The following is a 20,841-nucleotide window of genomic DNA, read 5'->3' as shown; positions in this document are numbered from 1 at the left end:
TTTTTTTTTATATGATGTGATCCTTTATTTGTGATAGATATCTACCAACCCACTTATTGCCACTCAGTAAAAATGAAGTGCACAAAGTCTACGGCCTTACGTTGCCAAGCTAGCATAGACAAAAAGCCTGCATTTTTACACAGGGTAACACACACAATTAAGGAACTAAGATAAGAGGACACTACAGACATATTTGTAGCTACTAAACATATACATGCATACAAATACATTTAGATGCCAAACAGTTAGTATAGTATATTATATTTTAAACATGCCTTCAAAACAACAATGATTCCAGTTCATGTCTGTAATTTTACCTTCAGAAACACTATTACGATCACAATTTATTCTAATTTGGTCTAATTGTTACTTTTAAATACATTTATAGGATAAATACTGACAGTTTCAACAGTCGCCAATTACAACCTTCTTATCACTTTAAACAACCCTCGAAAATTCGGAAACCCAACAATATATCTCCAAAAGCTCGTGTATGTGACATCTATGTCTAGTAAGGCTGTTACTACAAAATAAGCTCTAAAATCGTCTGCAAACGACTCAAAATTCAAGTCTCCTTTTTGGCGAGATCCAGTAGCTTATTCATCAACTCACCGCCGAAAGACTCCCTGTATTTCTGACTGATGTTATTGAGCAAGGCGTAGGGGGTTTCATAATTCATGTTCTCGATGATAGCTAGGGTTGTGTCGTCGTAAGTCCGGCCCACGACTCTGAACCCGGCGGCGGACATCTCGACGCAATAGTCGGAGTTCTCCAGGGTTGTGAGGTTGATGTAAATCCGTTGGTTGTCGTTTTTCAGTTGTGTTGATATGTTGGCCGATTTCACGTGTTTGCGTATGTCGTTGATCGCCGCCTCGGCTTCTTGTGGCCATGTTTCTGCGGTAAGAACTTTGTCTTCCATTTTACTGAAATAGAGGGAAAGATAAAAATTAAAGATGACTAATTTCTAAATCTATTGTTCACATTTTTGGGTTCGAGCTGAAATGTGATATCTAATATGAGAATACTGACTCATTCTTGGCGCAGCGAGTAAGCCACACAAAACAACCCATAAATATTGATGTAGGTGCTTCAACCGTCCGTGCCGAGCGACTGACGAGAACTAAGAACGCTTGAAATGTTAGACATCAGCTAATTACAACTATATGTATGTATGTAGTAAGTATGTCCCACGCATTTGTTTGTATACCTACGCCAACAGAGCATAATTCCGCGAGTATGAATGAAAGAAAAGCCGTGCCACGCGGCACATGCATGCCTACTCGCGGAATTGTTCGTGGACATTAATAATGAAACATGCGTTTTACCTTGGAATAACTTGGTCAGTAACATTATTGGAAGCGCGTAAAGACTTGAAGACTTAAAAACACGTATGTAACGTAGGTATCTACCTCGGAAGTGTTAAAAAACTTCAAAATCCTATACACGATTAATATTTTATTTTTATTTATTTATTTTATTTAGAAATTTAATTCAGGCAACAAGGCCCATATTACAAATACCTTACAGACTAACATACATATGTATTTTATAAACTTAAAACTAAACACTATTTAGTCGACAAAACGGCGTGGCTCCGTTGCATCGGCTGCTCTTGTGTCGGATTCGGCAGTTTGCCCCGGAACCTCCGAAACACGACACCTTTCGGCCAGAAGTCGACGCACTCGATGGTTCCCTGCCAATGACCTTTTATTTATGTAGACGTGTGACGTTCATAGTCGACAAAATTAAAAATTGATCCAACGATTTTGACAGCTTGACAGGTTGGCGTCACCCATACGCCTAACTAAATATAGGTTCCGGAACCTATATTTAATGGCTCACAATCGTGCGCCTGGTACCATATCTACCTCAATTTACTTACATCTATGTTCCCTGCAGCGGTCGCGGCACGCGCACCACAAAAGAGTTGAAGTGCACGTAGTGGCGCGATCGAAGCTGGAACACCCTCAGCGTGTAGCCGGTCTTCTGGTGTACATACTCCGCCACTTCAGCAGCCGTGGCGGTGTAATGCAGGCGCGATACGTACAGCGCCTTACTCGGTGTAGCAATCCGCAAGCCAGAATTAGCCGGTTCGGCGGTACCACACAGAGTCTTACGAGGCGCCGTGCGCGCCTTCTTCTTTCTTGATACCACTGTGAAATCCTCCTCATCCACACTGGTAACAGGGAGCTTCTCCTTGGGAGCCGCTCGATCTTCAGTACCCTTTACAATTTTAGGCAGGCTATATTATCCCCAGAATTGGATAGCCGAGGGTCCGCCCTCACAGGTGTCCTCTCCCGCTAGGACCACATGCTCATGATTATTTCAAATTTTATTGGGCTTAATAAATGCGGCATGCGATGAACAGTCCATCTGTTTTTAACTAGACGCCTCTAAAGGGTCAGTTGCACCAACCGCCTGTACAGTTAAAATGACAGACGGTTGGGTGCAACCGATTGTATGAGAAATTTCGTAGTTCACTGCAGAGTGACGTTGATCAATCCGCTTATTGGTGGTAATCATTTATTACTGATCTCGGCCTGTTGTTTAACCTCTTCTTTTCTGTATTCTTTGTATTGTTTTCTGCAATGAGGTGTGCAATAAAGAGTATTTGTATTGTACTGTTTTCGGCAGGTAAAAGTTCCTATAAAGGGGCCCACAGATTACCAGTTCGCCAGACGATATCAGCCTGTTAGTTGTTCGGAGCTGTCAAATTTTGCGTTTAACTGACATGCTGATATCGTCCGGCGAACTGGTAATCAGTGGGCCCCTTTAGACAGACTCGCCCGTGGTATTTTGGAACTCCGGAACATCACCCAATCGTTCCTCTCAGGCGTTCTGGATAACTTCGACCTCATCCACAACGACCAATAAAACTTTACTCTTGCCGTCAGGTTGAAATTCCTTCAAGACTGGATAGAAGAGGGCCCGCCCGTGGTGTTCTGGATCTCGGGGTTCTACTTCACCCAGTCGTTCCTCACGGGCGTGCTGCAGAACTACTCCCGGCACAACAAGATCCCTATCGACCAGGTCCAGTTCGAGTTCGAGATTACCAGCATGGAGGCAGAGTGTAACGAATTGCCGCATTTCGGAGTGTATTGTAAGGTAAATGCCACCGTATAATTAAACCTACTAATGACATTCCATTCAATGCCTATAAGTATCAACAAATCAATATGCTACCAAATATTATTCATATTTTAGGATTACCGCGTCTGTTGGGATTCCCTCTTCCCAATTATCCTGTTTTATATCGCTATCATTATTTAAATATAGGTAGGTACACTGTTCATTAAAATATGTAATCCACTCCGTTAATGTATAATCAATTGAACATGAAAATTTGTTGAAGCAGCTAAGTATAAAAAAAAAACAGTTATACATTTTTATGTAGGTATGTATACAGGGTGATCAATCCAAATGGGTCAGTATGGAGAAGTTAGAAACTATGAGAGATAGCGAAATCTGTTCTTAGGAACCATGGCTTCGATTTTAGATTTAATAATAATGGCATTCAATTTTTTTTTAATCTATCATACATAACCGGGATTCGAACCTGGTCAATATTCTTGTTGTTTGTTTGTATGGCAACTTTTAAACGATGCGTGATAGGTGGGGGGTGCTGGACCAAATATCATAGAGAGCCCCGAGACAAAACAAACTACATTTAATAAAATCCAAATTGGCCGACTTTTTTTTAAATTTTTTGTAGTTGGTCCAAGCGCGCTGAAATTTGGCATGCGGCGAGCCTGGGGGCCCAAGATTACCATGTCAAAAATTTTTATGGAAAAATCGATAAAACAAATACTACACGCGATTACATAAAGAATATTGACCAGGTTCGAATCCCGGTTATGTATGATAGATTAAAAAAAAAATTGAATGCCATTATTATTAAATCTAAAATCGACGCCATGGTTCCTAAGAACAGATTTCTCTATCTCTTATAGTTTCTGACTTCTCCATACTGACCCATTTGGATTGATCACCCTGTATATGTATTTAAAAGAAGAAATCGTAAACCATCTCTATTAGAGAAATTCTTTTACAACAACCTAAATCAACTTCTGTAGGTAATTCATAAACACTTTGAGTTTAATCAAATTTACCCGGGAATTCTCACCAAAAAACCACTAGGTATCGGAAAGTTTACATTTCCCTCACTACACTATCATACGACTACAATAGACAATCGAATCACAGCAAACTGAACTCTACTCACAGACCAGAAGGTCCACAGTCCATTCGTGGCTCTGATATGAGCTTGGGATATTTTTAACCGTATTGATGTATCGCAAGCAGCAAACACACCAGATGGAACACCAAGGACACGAACACAGTGTGTTTGTTTGGGTGAGTTGTTAGTGTGTGCAGTGTGTGCATGTGACATTCTGGGCTTGACATTTTCACCTAAAGATACTGTTTGTTCACAGAAAAGGGTGTTCGCTTTTCCTTATATTTTGCGAGATTTAGGATAAAAAGCTTAAGTGTCAATAACCCTTATCAAAGTTATATAGAGGTGATTCTGCCACCCCTGACAGCTAACTACCGGCAATCCTGGTCCGGCCGGCGCTTCTGTAGTTATTTATTTAAAATGTATATTGCACATAAAATATAGACTACAAAATATAGGTTGGTAGTAATGTACTATTTCTGATCACAAAATTGAAGGTATACTACCTACACAGTTTTTAAGATCGAATTGAATAAGATGCATTGTATAGGAAGAGGTGCAGCAGAGGTAGGCGAGGTGAGCACTAGTACTTTTAGTTTAAAGATAATATTAGGTTCTTCAGTTCTAGCAATAGAAGCAAATAACCCTGATTTGATTGCACTGAACTTTGTCATTGTTTTGTAATTTGGATGACTATCAACAGTATTTTATTTTGTTATGTACTCACAATTATTATCACAAGTTCCAGATAAAAAATATGGGTTTTGCTCCATAAAGATTGACTGGTAGAGACTCAAGTGTGCAATAAATTTAAAGAAATGTTTGTTCCCCACAGGGACTTTTCCTCGAAGGAGCGAGATGGAACAGAGAAACAATGGAGCTAGACGAATCCTACCCAAAAATCCTTTTTGACACCATCCCCATCATATGGTTCCAACCGGCCCTGATACAGAACTTCAACCCGCCGCCCTGCTATTTCTGTCCTATATATAAGACTAGTGAAAGGAAAGGCGTGCTGGCGACCACAGGGCATTCGAGTAATTTTGTCATGTTCATCACTTTGTTGTCCAAAATACCGCAGAAGCATTGGATCAATAGAGGCGTTGCTAGTTTGACGCAACTTGATGATTAGTAATGTGGTTAGGTTTAGGGCCAGCAGAGATCTATGAAACTTCCCTTACAATAAAATTAGCGAATGCTTTAACGGTGACATACGGTTTGGTGCAAAACCGACCCTTAATGTTTCAGTCAGTAAATACTTTATCGCGGAGGTCGGATCTAAAATTATCTAATTTAGATTTGATTGCCGTAAAGCTCTTGTAGCAAATGTAATACCTACTTTCAACGCCTAAAGTCGGCGGGACACAACCAAAAACGTCTAATCGTCATATCACAGCAAACGCTATGAAAATATTTTGGTTTTTTTTTACAATACGACGGCAAACAAGAGTGCAGTTTGTTTGTTTGTTTGTTCTTTATTTGCTTTCATAAGATACAAGTATCATGGGGTTATTCCCACTAGTTGCCACCAAGTTCTTACCAGTGGTAACTACTGGGAATTTTTTTCCCACCTTTTACCAGTGGTAACTACTGGGAATAAAAATTCCCAGTAGTTACCACCAAGCCGAGTTGGTGGTAACTAGTGGGATTTTTTTTTTCCCAGTAGTTACCACCAAAATATTGTTAGAATTGAATACTAATAAAAACAGTATAAATAGTATAGTATAAATGTAGCGTGCTGTAATAAATAATTATGTGTCAGTTAGTGATTCAGTAAACTGCTTTAAAAGTGATCAAAAATATTAAAACAGTTTTACCGGTATAAGTGTAAAAATTAAAATAGAAGAGTCTCATTCTAGTTAAGTAGAAATTTACTTATTATCCGGATTAAATTATCTTATTTACTGTTAATTGAATTACATATTTATACAAAAGAACAAACAAATCAGTCAAAAACCGACAGAACTGATTTCGTTTTATTATTTATAGCTATGTACTTCATTTCGTTCTATTATAACGTGACGCAGAGCTGGAAAATGTACGTAAGTATTCATAATTTGTAGTCAGACTAAATAATTAAAGGGCATGGTTGTTATTAAAACCGCTTCGGGCTGGCTGCTCGGACTAACCAGCATAGGCTCGCTTTCCAATTACGCTCGGGTAGTACATCGCTCGGTCATGTTACGCTGGTTGGCTCGATTACTTAAACACCCACGCTAGCGGGATGGTAATAACACTCTACCAGAGGGGCATCAGGTACTATTCGTACACGTCTTTTTTTGTATTTAACTTTTATTCTTTTGGAAAATGTGTTTATTGGAAGAACGTATAAGTAAGAAACAATGTATGACCATCAAACTTTATGAAATAAGAGTTATGGTAAATACCTTATGCATATTCGATAGGTTACAACTTTGAATGGTTTATCGCAATATAAGTATGAATAATATCGGTACCTATGCCTTGTAATTGCTAAACAATCGTTCCTAAATATCCTTTGTGTTGTTCTTATTAAATAACACGAGTGCAAAAAGGCCGAACCGAGTGTGGCGCGCACCGCGCACCCTTTTGTTCTTAACCGCCGCCGTGTCGCCCGTGTCTGACTCTTGCGAAATATTCTTTGTTCGGCATAACTGCCAGCCCTTATGGCCGATAAGAATGGTATTGGTTGACATAGTTTGATAATCATACTGGAACAAATTTAGGCTAAAAATAAACACGTGAAATATATTTGGTTATTTACTCCTCCCGCCAAACTTTCATCCCTTTTTACCTGGCCCAAAGAATGAATACGACAATCTAATCAGTCCACTTTTAAGTATGTCGGAAGCAACTGTGGGCACGGGCGCGTTACATTATATTAAACGAGGGCGAGGGACAGTTTTACTTCATACAGGATGTGAATATTATGCGAAACGAAAACATTCCCAACGCTACCAGGTTTTATAGACGTTCGCATTCGCACGCCATCGCCATCAGAATCAGATAAAGTACATAATTATTATTTTACTCTTTGTCTGAATTTTGCTCTTAGCCTGACGCCCTCTTGCCCCTTCGTCGTACTCAATTTAAGGTTGTTTTATGTGATTATTGTAATTACTTACACGTTCTTCCAGTAAACTTATTTTCCAAAAGAATAAAAATTAAATACAAAAAAAGAAATGTACGAATAGTACCTGATGCCCCTCTGGTAGAGTGTTATTACCATCCCACTAGCGTGGGTGTTTAAGCAATCGAGCCAACCAGCGTAACATGACCGAGCGATATTCAATTCTAACAATATTTTGGTGGTAACTACTGGGAAAAAAAAAACCTTTTACCAGTGGTAACTACTGGGAATAAAAATTCCCAGTAGTTACTGGTGGTAACAAGTGGGAATTTTTTTTCCCAGTAGTTACCAGTGGTAAAAGGTGGGGAAAAAATTCCCAGTAGTTACCACTGGTAAGAACTTGGTGGTGGTAACTAGTGGGAATAACCCGTATCATGCAAAATTGTTTGCATGATACTTGTGAACACCAGTTTGTTACTCTAGACCAGAAATGACTTATTTACCATAATGCTAACATTTAGACCGCCACTATTTTATATAATACGCAATAGTAAACTTTATTAGAATGTATTAAGGTTCCTCTTACACTGTAACTTTTATCGTCAACGACCGACTGTGGCGGTCGAAGGGCTAAAAGAGGGCTATTGCCCATAGCGGCAGGCTGCAAAGCGCCTAATCTTATCCTAGCCTCCTAAGGCCCAGCCATACAAATGTAAAATCCAAAATTTGCCACTGAAATTTGAACCTATAGTTTCGGAAATAGAATTGATTCAGTTGATTTTGCGTTGTTGGAAAATGGAACGAAACAAAGAAAAAGCGACTCTGTTCCAATTGAATAGGATTTAAATTTCATCGAACTGAAGAGGTACTATAGGTAGGACCTTGGGCCTTTAGGATGTTAAAATTTACCTCTGCCAAAAATGTCAAAGAAGTTCGTGTGCCAATGAGAAAGAAGGGAATTGAAGAATTGATATATTCTCTTGTACAGGGACGTTAGTAATTTTACATTAAAGATAACATTGAAATGATCATTTTGTAAATTAGGTTTTCATGCTGCTTTATATATGACATTTTCTAAGTATTTTCATTGTAACTTGATATTCAAATTGAAATCATATTATTTAAAAACAAGTATCACACTTCAAGTGCCTCTGAGTGCCAAGGTTGACTATTTTAACATAATATCATTGACAGGGAGACAACTGACTTCTGCAGACATGAATGACATGATATATGCATATTATGTGCTATATATAGTTCACGAGAACAGGTAAAAACTGAATCAGGTAAGGTAATTAGTATACATTCTAACAATAGCTTTAGTCTTTGTTCACCAAGAAATGAACAATTGAAGTCAGATCAGAATAGTTTTAGATTTTGTGGTGTTTGTTGCTATTATGTATTTTTACTGTGATAATGTCTAGTCATAAAAGTTTGAAATATATTTATTTTGATATCCTGAATGTGAAGACTTTTATTTAATTACTTACCAATATTAATAACCCTGGTGCATCATCATATCCAAATGACATTGAATATAGTTTTTTAATTCTTTATTACTTTCTAATAGTGATAGAGATAGAGAGTGATAGAGAGACACAAACCGATTCGATGGCGAAGCGATGGCGATCGTCACCTTGGCTAGGCCGCCAGTATAAGTTTTTATTTTGTGTTTGTGCTCACGAATAAAATTATTTCTATTTCTATTTCTAATACTTTAAGCGACTCGAATCTTGCCATACGATTAAATAAATATCCAAATGGAAACCAAAATATTGTAAACTAGTTTCTGCTTGCAAGTTCAATCAATCATCATCATCATCACCATTCCCCGCAGACATAGCTGCGGGTAGAAGCTAGTTGTTTATAAAATACAAAGTAAGGTGGTGGGACTAGTGCTCGACATGCTAATGCCCAATAGATGAAACCCTGCTGTCACCTCTATTGACAATGACTTAAGTTTCAAGATGACATGTACTGGTATGACGTCGAGCACCAGTACCACCACCTTCCTTACATCTAATATCTAAATTATCTAATAGTCTGTCAAATTACACCAGCTAGACAGGCCTGGCTTCCTACAAAATGTGGGCTACCCAAGCAGACTTGAACAGTAAGTTTTGCACTTTGTTTGAGGAAACGGGAACATATTGTTAAAAATGTGAAGGACATCTTTCTGAACCCAACAACTTGTCACAAAAAACAAATCATATAACTGTAAAATAAAATACAAACTTAATGCATAATGCATAGGTTGTGGTTGTGGTGAGACATCAGTTATAAGCGATCATAAATATGAAACATTTCTTCACCTTAATCCATTTTTATGAACTAGACTACCATCCAAGCGTTGAATACAAATTTGAATAGACCAAAAATTCTGGTAGTCACTAAATAAATAAAATACAGATGGTCAAGCAAATCTTGTCAGTAGAAAAAGGAGCGAAATTAAAATTTTCTATGAGACGATATCTCTTCGCGCCTACATTTTTCAAATTTGCCGCCTTTTTCTACTGACAAGATCTGCTTGACCAACTATAACATAAAAATAACACACACATAAATAAATAAAATGTACTCATTTGACAAAAAATGTGAATAATAAAATTATGGTAAAAATGCACTCAAAAAATCCTCATTTGAATAGAAAAAAGCTAATATGACTGAATGTTGATAACATTGTGAATATTCCAGTCCAGTTTTAACAACATAAAAACCGGGCAAGTGCGAGTCGGACTCGCGCACGAAGGGTTCCGTACCATAATGCAAAAAACGGCTAAAAAAAACGGTTACCCATCCAAGTACTGACCCGCCCGACGTTGCTTAACTTTGGTCAAAAATCACGTTTGTTGTATGGGAGCCCCACTTAAATCTTTATTTTATTCTGTGTTTAGTATTTGTTGTTATAGCGGCAACAGAAATACATCATCTGTGAAAATTTCAACTGTCTAGCTATCACGGTTCGTGAGATACAGCCTGGTGACAGACGGACGGACGGACAGCGGAGTCTTAGTATAGGGTCCCGTTTTACCCTTTGGGTACGGAACCCTAAAAATGGAACAAATCAATTGGGCCATGAGAAAATGATGGACCTAAGGTTGTCCAGCAGGTCTCCATCGCCATACAGTGGGGTAACGCTGCTAGTGTGATGGGGACCTTTGCTCAGAACGGGTTTTAGTTTCTTAAGTTTTGTACATCATTATTGTAAAATGTATCCCTTTTTTATAAATAAAGTCAATTCTTATTCCTAAGGTTTGTTTACTGTAACTGTGTTCATTATAACAGGTGTGTGAATCCACAACCCATAACCCAAACCCTACTTAAAACCCTCATGCCTTACTGCTCGGAAGCCAATCATAAACAATAATTGGTTATTTTTTTAAATTTAAGCAACATGTTTTATAAAATGTAAACAATTATTTAAATTCATTGTAGGTAGATTGTTATACCATAACTGTTAGTAAACAATCCCTAGAAATCAAAATAAAATAACTACTTTAGTGTTAAGTGATACCTTTCATTCTTGAAACTAAAGTTAAATTGTATAATTATTATTAAAACTAAGGTAAGTGATTAAATTTGCCGCTCATTATATTAATAAATTTGAAGACTTACCTTTAATTGTAGAGCTTGGTGATACTTTTATATAATTAAGCAGTTGGCCCAAAGCTCGTCTAAATTGATTTTAACTGGATTCAATCATAAATTTTCTATGGCCAAGGAAAATTCATTTTCAAGTCAAGTAGTTCACTCCCAACAATACCAAAAAAATGACAGCTAGCTGCCGACCAATCTGAAAAAATGTGCCACAGACAAAATTTATTTCCGTTCGTATAGAATTTACATATCTTGGTATAAATATAACTAAAGCGTATAGAAGTAGACTTTTACACATAATTTGCATATATTTTAACATATGTTAATTTCGTTCATAATATTGCATCATATTGTTAATTTTTTTATCAGTATTTTTGTTTTGTAAAGTCATAGATAATAGAGTACACGTTAAACAAACATAGTGATGGTGAGCATTGATTGATTTTCACTCTTCCGGAGCAACACTATTTCCGTTCCTTTTCACGGGTTTTCAATGCTACTTCCGCTAGCCGTCTTGATTCGTTTGAAGAGTTAATTGAATAATGAGCTGTGTACCATTAAATCAACACAAAATACGCTAAAACTTTATATTTCTGATTCATGTATAATGTAAAAATATAAAATAAATAATGATGTAATGTGTAAATCATCAACGGATCGTGCGCGTATCGGAACCACGCTATGTTGTTTGTTGTGATTTCGTGCAGATGGCGCAACGGTCTCATAAACTGCGTATCTCAAACTGACGTTTTTGGTTATTTTTGTTCTCGCCTCGTGTTTACTTTAGTGTCTAATTTCGGTCCAATTGCGAAAAATTTGTTGTGCAACAACACTTCAATCAATATTTCGATCATACACGGAATCGCCATACGGAATAGTATCGATCCGCAGTTCCCGACTAGGTATATGTATACAGTATCACGTGGTGGTGTGGTGGTTTATATAATTCTTGTTTACCGCACAAGTCGAAACTTTGCGCATGTGCGTCCCGTCAGTAACCTCAAATCGTAGAACGGGCTCGGAGTCGGCAGGTTCCGGACATCCGGGTCGCGGAGCAGCGGATCCGGCACGCGTGTGAACTTGTGATGTGCCCTTGTGCCAGCAGTGGCAGTGCGCGCCCCGCGTGTGGACCGAAGCGCTGGTGATACTCGCGCGCGCCTGACATGGCCCAGACTCAGTTCTCGCGGAGCTCGGAGAGCGACGCGTGGGCGCTGCTCTCGCTCAAGTCGCCTCCGTCGCCTTCGAAAGTGCAGTGGGCCCAGGAGCCGGCTGCGGTAGCCATCGCGCGGCTCGACGGGAGAGACTTTGAGTACTTGATCCGGCAAAAGCGCGTGGTGATCGGGCGCAACTCGAGCCGGGGTGAAGTGGACGTTAACATGGGACACTCGAGTTTCATATCGCGGCGTCATTTGGAGTTGTTCTACGACCAGCCGGAGTTCTACCTGACGTGCAACAGCAAGAATGGCGTGCTGGTGGACGGCGTGTTCCAGCGGAAGGGCTCGGCGCCGATGCTGCTGCCCAAGAGGTGAGTGCGCCGGCCACGCGGCGATAACGGCGCGGCGTCCGCGTCATTCTATTTACAATTACTCATTGGCTTTATGTTTGTAAACAAACATATTTGTTTATGTCTACCCACCTGTTGGAACAATAAAAAAATATTGCATTTTACTTCCAATACATTAAATGGACTTTTAGGGCTCTATGCAATTCAATAATAGTACAAATCAAAGTCCAATTTCTTGATTATTCCATTCATTTGTAGTGGTAGGTGGATGATGTAACTCATGGCCATTTCATTGCAATATGTTGTGAGTTTCTGATACTCATTACATATTTTCTGAATAGCAACTCATTGTGATAGTCATATTGACATGGTTTATGGAAGACTATCTACATTTATTTATTTTTTAAATACCATGTTGATGTTGACATGCAGGTTCTAATAATAACAGTGCAGTATGTGCCAAATTATAATTACTGGTGCACCTATCTGATGAGTAATGCCAATCTGCAGGAATCTTTCTCATTCTTGCTCACTTTATCATTATCTTTTGTCCTGCTTTTGTTGTTGACATTACAAATGGAATGTATGCCAGTTTATTTATGAGGTAAAACTAAATTTATATTATTTTATATTAACACAAGCATCTAAATTGTTTGTTTTAGGTACATATTTAGATTTACTTGTTACTAATGCACTCAAAAATATCTAATTGTTGCAAGGAAAAAGGGTTATTAGGGCTTGTTTTGAGACACTTCTGTGGTCAATAAAACAATAATATTTATGCCGTTACTTACTGCCAATTGACCATAATATTTTCTGCTGTTGCAGATGTTAGTTATTTCTACAAATACTCATTTATAAGCAAAGAGTGATGAAGTCAATTTACTTGAAAATCATGACTTATTTACAATTGACAATCTAGGCAATTCATTATTTACCTTATAAAGAGTAAATAAACAAGTAAGTACACCATTTACACAGACAGTTTAACTCTTTAACACATTCACTGCCAAGAACATGTATGTGTGTTAATTTTGTACTGGAAATGGGGCGCCAGAAAATGTTATCGGACAAAATTAAAAAATCTACAGTTCAAATCTCAGTGACACAACTTACTCCATTTGAAAAAATACAAAAATATGCTCTTACAAGGTGGTCATTTTAGGGTTCCGTACCCAGAGGGTAAAAACGGGATCCTATTACTAAGACTCCACTGTCCGTCTGTCTGTCACCTGGCTGTATATCAACAATGATAGCTAGGCAGTTGAAATTTTCACAGAGTTTTTTTTTTCTGTTGCCGCTATAACAACAAATACTAAACACAGAATAAAATAAATATGGGGAGTGGGGCTCCCATACAACAAATATGATTTTTTGCCGGTTTTTGCCTAATGTTACGGAACCCTTCGTGCGCAAGTCCGACTCGCACTTGGCCGGTGTTTACCTTACAATATCTGAATGTGCATCATACCAATAGTAGGTACGTGAATCTAAAGTACTTTGGAAGTACTTCCACAGAGTTGTTTATATTGTTTTATTATTCACGCTAACTGATTAGCAGTTAATTAAAGCTGAGACAAATTCACAACACTACTATCTTATCATAGTTCATTCAACTATTCTAGTGTATGCACTTGTATTCCTATTAACTTTTCATTTGTTTTCCTTAACTAGCATTTTTGGGATCAACTTTAACTTAAATCTAGAATAAAGTTATGCAAATGAACTTTATACATTTACTAGCTACCCGCCCCAGCTTCGCACAGGTTAACAAATTATACACCTAAACCTTCCTCAAGAATCACTCTATTGATAGGTGAAAACAGCATGAAAATCCATTCAGTAGTTCCGTCCGTCCGTTGAGTTTATCGCGAACAAAAAAACAAACACACCGTCAGACGGGGCGGGGGACTTTGTTTTATAAGGTGTAGTGAAACAAACTAATTTGGTATTCTATCTATTTAGTAAGCCCTTTTATTCTGATTTAGAGTATGTCTGTCAGTGTGGCGCTTGGCAAAGTCCTCCTCCAGCTCTTTCCATTGGGGTCTGTCGTGGGCCACTCTTCTCCAGTTCGGGCCCGCTGTGAGTTTGAGTTCATCCTCCCATCTTGTTCGACGTCTCCTCTAGCTCCGTTTGCCAGCCAGCCAGGGATTTAATTCAAAACTATAATCTCTGGTTTAGAAACAGCACATAGCACATGTTACCGCTAATAAGACTACTAGCAATGTTATTGCAAATTTATATATCGGAGCAGCCAAGGTGCACACAAATATCTAGATACGCTTCTATTGTCAGGGTGTTATAGTATTTTGTGAACACCTTGGCCACTTGGATATATGTATCTGATGGCGACTGTACCAGCTTTTAAATAAATGTCAGGAGGTAACATAAAACACATATGAGTCACTAGAAGCTTAGAAAAAATTGCATATTTTTAGTTAATTACTACTGCAGCTAGTAGCTTAAACTGGTTATTCAGGTTGCAAATTTATATTCACCTCTGTAAACAAACCAAACATATTAAAATAATTTGATGTTGGGTTTGACTTATTAAATATAGTTAAATTTCTGTTAATATAATATTGGTGAAATTTATCAGAACCTTATCAAAGAGGCTGGTGGATGTGACTGGGGACCGTAGCACTGGCAGCTTCCTCGCACAGCGCGTTAGTATTGCAATTCAGCGGGGTAATGCTGCCAGCATCTTGGCACCTTGCCGAGGGGTGAATTTATATTAAAATTTAGGTTTAGGGGTGTTTTATTATTATTTTTATATTAATTTAGGATACTATTATTTCGTTACGTTTAGTTTATAAGTTTTGATAAAATAGTTATAATTAATTATTCCTTAATGTTTCATTTCAGTAAAATACAATTCCATATAAGACATCATCATCATTATGGATCATTGATCTGCAATAAATGATTTTTATTTTTTTATTTTTTTTTTTTATAAGTAGGTGTATGATATATTTCACTTCCGGTTGCGAACTGTCAAGTGAAATACGTGTTACTCTTGTCTCGACAATTTTAATCATTAAGTGCCGTAAAACCTAACGACTCTGTGAAAATATTACGGGCAAGCACAAAAGGATTCACCAGAATAAGGAAAAAAGTGTTAGAAGTGGAAAACGCGAGTGATCTTTACGAAAAAACAGCAAAAAAAGTGCAAGTTCATATATATAGCTATAACTACAAAGCTGAGATTGACATTTGACAGCTGGGGTTGCCACACGCAATTATCAAAGACTTCCGACAGCTGTCAACAGCAAGAAAAGCTTACCTACCAATTTACTTTAGATCCTTGCAAACAGAATGGAATCGCAAATTTTGGAAACTCTCCTGGCGAAAATGAGGGAAGAATTCGATAAACAAACGGGCAGAATCACAGAAAGTGTCACTAAAAACATCTCTTCCACTATGGACGAGAAACTTAAGCCGCTCATACAGGAAAACAAACAACTAAAAGAAGAAGTCGTCGTTTTAAAATCTAGATTACATTACATGGAAAGAGAACAAAAGAAAAATAATATAATTATGTACGGCATCGAAGAAACAGAGAATAACCACGCACAACTTTTGGAGAAGGTGCTCGAAATCCTTAATAGTGTTAGTGCCAAAGAAGACACTGAAAAATGGGACAAGTGGGAAGTAAGCAATGTTTGCCGACTAGGAAAGCCTGACAAGGACAAAATAAGACCTATCCTTATATCAGTCACCCTAGTGTGGAGGAAAATAGAATTGCTCAAAAACAAAAAACTTTTCCCTAAAAATGTTTACATCAGTGAGGACTACACTAAAGATATGCTGAAAAAAAGAAAGGAGCTCAGAAGCCAACAACAGGAACAAATAAAAATGGGAAAAAATGCTTATATTCGCTTCGACAAACTGGTCATAACAGACAAACCTGAAAATAATCGCGAAAAGAGGAAACGTATTAACTCTCTTTCACCTAAAAACCAGCAAACTGACCAAAAAGAAAGTGACTTAAGAGAAGAACCAAAGCGAACAAATAGAAACAGCATGAAGGACTATTTGTCAAGACCAATGACCGAACCAAGAACCGAAACCACTCCAAAAAACTAATTAGGAACAACAACCACAACAACCGGAAAACCAACAATGTACCAACAAATATACGTAGCAACTTCACTAAATGTCCCCCAAGCCGGATGGTCACCGTGGGGGCAAGAGACCAAAACCCTCCAACGTCAAATAAATTATACACCAACAAAAACATGAAACAACCTCATAAAGAAGATATAATACACATTGCAACCTACAACACGCTATCCTTAAGAACTGATGAGAGCCTAACGGAACTAATGTTGGCCTTAGAAAATATAAATTGGTCTATACTGGGCCTAAGCGAAGTTCGACGCTTGGGTGAGAGAATTGAGGACCATGGCCACTTTATATTCTATTATAAAGGAGAAACGCCAGGTTTATATGGAACAGGATTCTTAATAAAAAATGAATTTAAACCACTTATTGATGAGTTCATTGGCGTCTCAGAGCGTATTGTAATACTTAATATAAAACTACCTCCGAAGAATGAAAAGTGGTCAATTATTCAGGTATATTCTCCTACCGAACAATCAAGCAGAACAGAAATCGACACCTTCTACTCCACGCTGCAACAGGCAATAAACAATCACTCACACAGCAACTTAATAGTAATGGGTGATTTCAATGCAAGAACAGGGGCAAAAGGAGAAGGAGAACAAACAATACTGGGCCCATACTGCTCAGGCAAAAGAACAAGAAATGGGGAAAAACTTATACAACTGGCATACGAAAACAACTTAAAAATACTAAATACCCTATACAAAAGACGGGAAAGCAACAGATGGACATGGATATCTCCTGACGGCCAGCACAAAAACGAGATAGATTTTGTACTAACAAACAAAAGTAAACACTTTCGAGACTGCAGAGCTCTAAATAATATTAATTTTAACAGTAACCACAGAATGATCAGAGCAAAGTTACAAGTAAACACACTAAAAAGTAGACCCTTTAAAGCAAAGCAAACCGACAGCATAATACTAGAAAATACAGAGCTACTAAAAGAAAAGCTAGAGCAGTTCATTGAAAAAACGAAGAATCTAGACATACAGAGTAAATACAACAAATTCCAAGAACTTCTCTACAGCAATAAAAAAGATAAACTAGAAAACAAAGGCGACAGGCAAAAATGGATGGCAACCGAGACTAAAGAACTGATAAGAAATAGAGCAGACCTTATATCCAACCCTGAAAAGACAAAAACTACAAGAAAAGAAATAGCCGAAATAAGCAAGAAAATTAGAACACAGATGAGAAAAGACCGTCAGAGATACAGACTGAGACACCTGGAAATGTGCATACAAAGAACAGGAGGCACTAAAAAAGCAGCAAAAATACTTTTGGAAAAACGAGACTGGATACCAAACTTAATAAATAAAAATCGTAAATGCGAAAAGCGACGCCCAGAAATAATATCAATAGCCACTGAATTTTTCAGAGAATTCGAATATTCAAGTGAAAGTACTACACAGACAACAACCCTATCAGGAGACAGCAAAGTACCAGAAATACTATATGAAGAAATAGAAAAGGCTGTGAAAACTCAAAAAACAGAAACAGCTTCAGGATCAGATGGCATAAGTAACGAGTTCCTCATCCTAAATAAAAAACTCCTAATACCAATTCTAAAACACCTCTTCAATGAAATCTTACAAAACGAGATAATCCCTTGCCAATGGACAACATCATCTATAATACTTCTACACAAAAAAGGTGATAAAAATAACATCAACAATTATAGACCTATAAGCCTATCCTCGAATATATATAAAATCTTCGCTAAAGTTATACTCCAAAGAATAACCAATAAGCTAGAGGAAAGTCAACCAAGAGAGCAAGCGGGCTTCAGGAGCGGGTACTCGACTGTGGACCACATACATGTCATCAAACAATTGTTCGAAAAAGGCAAGGAATACAACATAACATTCTACTGCTGCTTCGTGGATTACAGTAAAGCTTTCGATACAATAGAGCACGAGAGTATCTGGCAGGCACTCAAAAACCAAGGTATCGAAAATAAATACATCAGAATACTAAAAAACATTTACAACAACAGCAAGGCCACAATAAAACTAGAGCAGGAAGGCAAAGAGATCAGAATAGAAAGAGGCGTACGTCAGGGGGACCCACTATCGCCGAAACTCTTCACAGCCGTCCTAGAAGAAGTCTTTCGCCAATTAGACTGGGAGAAATGTGGACTATCTATTAACGGTGAAAACCTTTCACATTTGAGATTTGCGGATGACCTGATCATACTCTCATCATCAAGTGAGGAATTGCAAACAATGCTGAATGACCTAGTTAGAGAAAGTGGGAAGGTGGGATTGGTTATGAACACACTAAAGACCAAGGCTATGACTAACGACAAACAAAAACCTATTCTCATCAATAATAACCCAATTGATTACGTCAATGAGTACATCTATTTAGGCCAGATAATCTCTCCGGTAGATCTAACCTCAAAAGAAATAGATAGACGTATTGGAAATGCTTGGAAGACATATTGGAGCCTAAAGGAAATAATGAAAAATAAAGATATCAATGTAACTATCAAGCGGAAACTCTTTGATACCAGCATACTTCCTATACTTACTTACGGCTGCCAAACCTGGGCTCTCACTAAAACACACATTAGAAAGCTAGAAACTTGCCAAAACTCCATGGAAAGAAGTATGCTGGGGAAAAGACTATCGGATAAAATAAGAATAAAATCCATAAAGAAGATCACCAAAACAAAAGATGTCACAAAAACAATAAAAAAGTTAAAATGGAAATGGTCAGGACATACAATCAGAGGCAAAGAAAAATGGTCGAAATCGATAATGAACTGGTTCACAGGCCATAAGAAAAGGAAAAGAGGTAGACCATTTAGAAGATGGGTGGACGACATCAAAGCCACAGCAGGAACCACATGGACGAGAGTTGCCAAGGATAGAGAGGAATGGAGAAGGTTGGAGGAGGCCTTTTGCCAATAAATGGCACACAGACAGAAAAAAAAAAAACGCAAGAACTGTAGAAAATAACGCAATCTACTGTCTGAAATAAAGGATTATTACATTATTACATTACATGATATATTTCAAAGTATTTTTACTATGTGTCACAACACTAATGGGTCACAACTTAATGTATATCGTCGTTGAGAATGCCAAATCCGTTATGTGCACGATTTTTGATTGACAAATAGTTACCTAGCAACAAAATACATAAGGTATTAATTAATTTGATTAAAATCGCGCACATACCGTATTTGGCATTCTCAACGACGATATGTTATGTCCTAGTATTTATAACACTTATTATGTAGAATGTAGCGTTTGACCTGCTCTGACCTTGCCATATATATTTACTGTTTACTATACTGATAACCCCCCTGCTGCTCAATTAATGCTGATTGATATGTACTGTATTTACTATTAATACAACTTAATCATAGTTAAAGCTATGCATGATAAAATAATTATATATTTTTTAAACTAATAATAATATAATTTATGCCAAATGTGACCAAGTGTGACAAGGAGGGGGGAGAGGTCAGAAAACCTAGAAATTAGAAAAACGTGACGTAATTAATGGATGATAAAGTAAACAAGTCTATAAAAATTGCAGATCTGTTATCCGTTTTTTCGCATTCATTATGTTGCAAAACAAAGCACCACGTGGCCAGACCATGCACCTTCTAGATCACTCGGGTCACTCCACATTCGCATCCTTGAAACGTCACGAGACGGCTGTCTATCACGCATAACTAACTTAAGTGAACATTAGTAGGCCGTATGTCTTTGTATTAAGGTGCAGTACTGGTCAGCTAATTATGTCAACGATGGTGGGGTCGATGTCAGAGATATGTATACAGTTTTTGCCTTATTACCTACGAGATAAGGTGCAATAGTGTTAAGGCCAAGCCACACCGGATGCGTATGCGTAGACGTGCACGTGCACGTACGCGTCCCGATGCGTTGTATAATACGAAAACTCATACGAGAGGACACACCGCTTGCGTGACGTGTGCGTGACATGCGCGTACGCGTGACTTGCACGCAACGCAGCTCCGACGAGACAAACCGGCTGCGTGCTGCGTGCACGCGTCCACGCACCGGAGCGGCAACGTCGCTTCGTTGCGTGCAGTGATGACGTTGTGTTTAACTGCGTTCCCTATGAGAGGGCGAACCGAGCAGGTTCGGACACGCACAGCTCGGTGCTGCATAGGTGCTGTGCGTGTACACGCGCAGCTCGCTTGTATTTATTTACAACTCGGCCGGTGCGCGTGCTGGTTTTTAATATGGATTCAGTGATAAAAGAAAAACTAATTAATATATTCGTCAATACGAATGTATATTTACAACATATAGCACAAAGATTCCAAAAAAATACGTCTTATAACAATTTGGCCTGTGGGAACAAATCGATGTTAGGTACTAATAATACTATTGGAAAACAAGGTTGTTG

General features: G+C 38.1%; 3 protein-coding genes across 4 annotated transcripts in view; 2 read left to right on the top strand and 1 right to left on the bottom strand.

Moving 5' to 3' along the window:
* Positions 1-5,677, top strand: part of LOC134791327 (dynein axonemal heavy chain 3) — a 114,882-nt gene extending 109,205 nt beyond the window's left edge. Inside the window, exons 69-70 of the mRNA XM_063762344.1 lie at positions 2,895-3,105; positions 5,010-5,677. Of these exons, the coding sequence (XP_063618414.1) occupies positions 2,895-3,105; positions 5,010-5,306 (508 nt within the window). The 3' untranslated portion in view covers positions 5,307-5,677. The remainder of the gene's footprint in view (positions 1-2,894; positions 3,106-5,009) is intronic.
* Positions 79-11,001, bottom strand: LOC134791321 (GSK3-beta interaction protein-like). 2 transcript variants are annotated; one of them, XM_063762336.1, is made up of 2 exons: positions 1,030-1,131; positions 79-923 (listed from the first exon to the last, which is right to left on the bottom strand). In XM_063762336.1, the coding sequence occupies exons 1-2, from the start codon at positions 1,068-1,070 to the stop codon at positions 566-568; spliced, it is 399 nt and encodes a 132-aa protein (XP_063618406.1). In that variant the 5' UTR covers positions 1,071-1,131; the 3' UTR covers positions 79-565. The 2 variants fall into 2 exon arrangements, with proteins under 2 accessions (XP_063618406.1, XP_063618407.1); XM_063762337.1 differs by lacking the exon at positions 1,030-1,131 and adding an exon at positions 10,839-11,001 and having other exon boundaries at positions 81-923.
* Positions 11,002-11,432: 431 nt separating this feature from the next.
* LOC134791337 (forkhead box protein K2) overlaps positions 11,433-20,841 on the top strand; it is an 80,936-nt gene continuing 71,527 nt past the window's right edge. Inside the window, exon 1 of the mRNA XM_063762353.1 lies at positions 11,433-12,345. Coding sequence (XP_063618423.1) covers positions 11,984-12,345 — 362 coding nt within the window. The 5' untranslated portion in view covers positions 11,433-11,983. The remainder of the gene's footprint in view (positions 12,346-20,841) is intronic.

Source organism: Cydia splendana, chromosome 6 (assembly GCF_910591565.1).
Source record: "Cydia splendana chromosome 6, ilCydSple1.2, whole genome shotgun sequence".
Taxonomy (NCBI): Eukaryota; Metazoa; Arthropoda; class Insecta; order Lepidoptera; family Tortricidae; genus Cydia; species Cydia splendana.
This window is presented reverse-complemented; position numbering and strand designations above follow the sequence as displayed.